The sequence below is a fragment of the Phaseolus vulgaris genome, chromosome 11, assembly GCF_000499845.2.
Source record: "Phaseolus vulgaris cultivar G19833 chromosome 11, P. vulgaris v2.0, whole genome shotgun sequence".
NCBI classification, from domain to species: Eukaryota; Viridiplantae; Streptophyta; class Magnoliopsida; order Fabales; family Fabaceae; genus Phaseolus; species Phaseolus vulgaris.
The window spans coordinates 12,766,075-12,770,990 of record NC_023749.2 but is presented as its reverse complement, the minus strand read 5'-3'; the positions used below and the strand labels follow the sequence as shown (position 1 = coordinate 12,770,990).

The 4,916-nt window shown below is 31.2% G+C and overlaps 1 protein-coding gene across 1 annotated transcript; it reads right to left on the bottom strand.

The window, feature by feature from the left end:
* Positions 1–438: 438 nt before the first annotated feature.
* On the bottom strand, positions 439–4,702 carry LOC137832804 (tricyclene synthase EBOS, chloroplastic-like). The gene is made up of 7 exons (XM_068641157.1): positions 4,356–4,702; positions 3,963–4,233; positions 3,074–3,452; positions 1,485–1,703; positions 1,270–1,408; positions 940–1,188; positions 439–856 (listed from the first exon to the last, which is right to left on the bottom strand). The coding sequence occupies exons 1-7, from the start codon at positions 4,578–4,580 to the stop codon at positions 536–538; spliced, it is 1,803 nt and encodes a 600-aa protein (XP_068497258.1). The 5' UTR covers positions 4,581–4,702; the 3' UTR covers positions 439–535.
* Between the last annotated feature and the right edge of the window lie 214 nt (positions 4,703–4,916).

The window sequence follows — 4,916 nt, the reverse complement described above, 5'->3', positions numbered from 1 at the left end:
CCTCGATATGGCCGAACAATGACTCTTCATGCAATATTAATGCACTCAGTTTTATGCTCTATGTAACGTGCTGCTGCAGTTTAAGGTACTGCAGGGTAGTTGTACAGAATATGTAATTTTGGATTAAAAAAACTATCTCTAAGTGAACGGAATCTGCTCAACAATTGTCCCTTTTTATGCAATCATTGGATTGTATTTAGAATGTATTAGCTTTCCATTTGACGAGAAGGACTCTTTTAAGTGGCCTTGGATATATGCCAAGTATTTGCAGCTCATGCTCCAGCTGCAAGGATCTTTTTCTGTGGTTTTCTGCATAATTATGCAGTCCCAATGCATAATTCTACTGGGAGCAAAGGTGGTGATGCGGTCATTGGCAATGCGAGGTTTTACCTTTTTTTGGTATGTTGTATAATTATGCAGGTTTTGTAAAGACTGGTGTATAATGCTACAGGGAGCACAGTGTATTTCAATTTAATAATAATAATAATTATTACAATAATAATAATTTATTTTTCTTTTGGAAGATGACTATGAATTAAGAACTTGTGGAAATGTCCATCTCGTACAGTGCAATGGGTTCAATTATCAAAGATCGTATGCGATTTTTGGCAGTGCTATCTGGGGCTCCAAGTCCATCTCCAAACTGGTAAAAGCAGTGAGAATTTCTTGCAAGGTTTATAGCTGTTTCTACGAAAGCTTTTGGGAAAGGAGACTGCGACACTCGATCTTTGTTCATCTTCTTCCACGTTTCATTAAGCAAACTAAAGATGTGTTTGTAAGCACCCTCTTCACTAGCACCACTTTCTCGCATGTAACATGGAATGGAGCTTGCTGCTTCCCCTCTCTCTAACTCTGCCTGCAAAATTACACCACAAGACCAATTACTTTTATGGTTTAGTCTATGTTGTTTTAATAATGTTAAACTGTCACAAAATTTACCTTTGATGTAACCAAATCATTGTAAAGTCGAAAAACAATGGAGATATTCTGTAAGAGGGAGTGGTAACTGTCCAAGGACTCAAGTGCCTCTTCTGTGATGCGGTGGTTTTGCAAGAAATAAACATGGGTGAGCATAACTATCCCAGAGTTTGAGATCCGTGCATTGTTGAGGTAATCGTTGAATCTTGGCATGTGCCTGTCACGACTCCATTTGGCTTCTTGTAGGAATGCTTTCAACATATCAGACCACTAATTCAAAAACAAAACTATACTCAATATGGCTCCAACATGTATGTATATTTGTGTGACATAATTTATGAATTAACATACTGCTTTGGTGAGATAGGGTAGAATATCTTGTCCTTGTTCTTTAAGTGCATCATAGGCAAATTCGTTGACAGTGTTGTACAGTGCCAGAAAACATATCTTCATGTAATCAGGGAGAACTTGAATGGCTTTAACATCCCAACTGAAACAATAGAAAACCTTTTTTTAATTGGTGCACTGGTTAATAATTTCAGAAGTTTTTAAAGTAAGTTAGTTACCTTTCTACAGCTGCTGTGAAAAGCTCTAATTCCTCTAAGGTGCCATACACATCATAAACGTCATCGATTGTAGTTATTAAGCAAGAAACTTTTGTTAAACCTTTGCGGAGATCACTCAACTGAGGCTCGAAGATCATTCCAACAGCCCAAAAGAAGCATTCCATTAATCTGTCTCGGCTGAAGCTTAACTTTGATGCCAGTCCCATTCCCTTCCACCACCTTCATCACAATTAATGTAATAAAGAAAATATTATTTCATTTTTCTTTCTATTTAACTAAATTAACTTGTGATAAAGTTTTATTTTTCTTTCTCCCCACTTCTGTGCACACGTCTTTCTCCTCAAAAATACAATAGTTGAAAATTTCTTTAATTACTTCCCCACCAGTTTCCTTTTGTTTGTCTTTCTCACATAATTAAAACATGTGGTTTGTCCTTTTTTTTTTTTTTCTTTCTCACGTAATAATTAAAACATACTGAAAGAACGCGTAATTGATTAAAGATATAGTGAAAGAATACATAATTGATTAAACACGTACACAGTGAAAGAATATGTAATTGATTAAAGACATAGTGAAAGAATAAAGAATATGTAATTGATTAAAGACATCGTGGCATTTAAAATATAAATAAAAATTAAAAATAATAATATATTTTACTGTAAAGTGAACGTGAATGTTATCTAAATGTGTCAATCTATTATTACTTATACTTCTTCATCGTCAACGTCACACTAATAGTATTTGATAGTTTAACATTCAATGATACACTAAAATAAATCATTAAATATAAATAATTTTAAATATTAAAAATATATGTAATTATATTAACTAATTAAATATTATTTTAGATAAAACAATATTAATATCTAAAGTAGTTTCTATTATTACTAAAAATTTATAAACTAGCTTTTTAAATTGGTATAAAATTAACTATCAAGATTTTATTTAACAATTATTTTAAATCTTAAAGTTGTAATTGATATCAATTTTAGAAATTATTTTATAATTTTTTTATTAATAATATAAATTACTTTAAATATTAATAATTTTCTTTAAATATATAATTTATAGTAACTAATTAATTTTTGTTTTTAAAATTAATTTTTATCTAATATTTTTTTTAATAACAGATAATTAACCACAATTTATTTGTGTAATAGATTTTGAATAAAATTTATTTAACATTCTAACAACAAAAATAATTATTCACCATTTCTTAGAATAAAATATTATATTATAATAAAATAATAATTCTAGACTTTTATTTGTTGAGTGATACGTTTATCGTTACAAAAAATTTCAGTCTCATTCTACAACTCATTTGATTACTTTTATATTAATAATTTATTTTATATTTTATTTAAATAACTTAATTTAATATATTCTTTTTTATAGTTATTATAAGGATGTCAAGTCAAAAACAGTGAAAGAATTTAGAAGTATTAACTTGTCAGTGTCCTCTCATTGTCCTGATAACCAATCAGTGTGTGACATGTGATAAAGTGAACATTTTATCTGAGTCTGATATTGTATCCAATTTTTACCCTTTAACTAAATACTGAAAGTAGGTTTTTTCAACGCAAACTGACCTTGAGACTTCTTGGAAATCATTTTGCAGGGTTGACTGCAGAATATTGAAATCAAGTTTTGCTGCTTCAAGCAGCACCCGGTTTGAGTCTCTTTTTTTAGCATAATGTTCAATATACCATCTGGCTTCCAGCCTTTGGGTTCTGTGATGCAGTGGAAGCTCCAATGCATGATTCACTTCTTCCAAAACCATGTTATTACTTCTACCTTCATTGAGTGCACTCCTAAGATGGAAGCTGGAGAAGGCCCTGGCATCATCCAGAATCTGTTCTCCTTCATAGCCAAGAAACGATGCCTCGTACAGACTCAACACTCCCTTCACATCACCCATAAGGCTTGCCTTGGATTCACCATTCTGCTCCTTGAACCTCTCAAATGTATCTGCATGATTAAAGAACAAATGAAGCCAATTTTGCACCAGCTTGCAGCTGCAAAGTACTGCTACATGGATAAGCCACCACCATGTAAATTGTACAAGTCACGAAGGCCACCATACGTTATTTAGAATTATACAAATAAAAAAGTTTTTTAATCTTTTTTGTTATAAATATTAATATTTATTATAGTTGTAGGTTACAGCAGAATGATAACTCATCTATTAATGATAGTTGTTCCTGTGGTTATTGGTTGAAAATATTATTGTAACCGTAATCTTCTTTTTTTACCTATGCCCTTGTTCTATATTCATTCAAAGACTCGTCGTATTTTAACATCTTTATTATTTTCTATAATTAGAGATATTATTATTTTATTCTAAATATCATTCATATTTATTATTATCGTTTATATGTAATATTTTATCATTAAACAAGAGTAATTAAATAGTTTTTTTTAGAAAAAACTAATGCTTCATTTGTTTATAATGAGAAAATATTATAATGTTGGTTATACCTGCACTGACATCATAGCCATATTCTCTCATAAGCCTGAAGCACAAAGCAGTTTCATGCAAGCTTCTGTGAACGATTGTGGCACTAAATCTTGCAGAAGAGTGAAACCTAAGAAGGGTTTCTCCTATCTCCTTGTCATAATGGTAACTCAGGCCCAAGCGTTTCACATCGTTAATGAGTTCAAGTTTGAGCCACATATCTGAATTTTCATCCTTTACCATTTTCCTCACTTCCTCTTGCAGCTGCTGGGCCCTGTCCTCATATCTTGTATCCTATAAACATTATACAAAGAACAAATCACGCAGGTGAGAGTAAGAAAAAGTCTAAATAGTTAAAAAAAAAAAAAGTTTACAATTGAGACACTCTATATAGTTATGATCCTTGGATTAATTACTGCGTATGAATGCTTCAAGGACTGCAGAAAGTCGTAACTCCAGAGGTTGGGTTGGTAGTTTGAAGATTTTCTTTCAGAAACGTTAACGTTGGTGGTGGTTGCGTTGCATCGAGGGAAGATTATTCTACGGTGGAGAAGATTAGGAGCTACTGGTTTCAGAGGTTTGGCAAAAGTTACATATGAAATAGAAGAGGAATTGAGCAACATGACATTGACAAGAGTCATACTTTCCAAGGCTAGCTTATGTTTTTTCAAAAGCCAATTTTAACAGTTTGTGCAACTTGCATTTGATGTTGGGGTGGTCACATTTGTGTGTGTTTATATAGCACTACAATGAACACTTTACTCACCACGTTTTATGTCTTTCTTTAATTGCAAATTGAGGTGACGTTTTCTCGTTACCTAGGATAATTATATATTTTTTTGTTTATATTATAATTTATTTTATTATTATTATTATTTATAATTATAATTATATGTTGTTATTAATAATATAATTAAATATTTTGGTTAGATAAATTTATGTAATATTTAATATGAAAGTAGATTCTTCGTAAAATA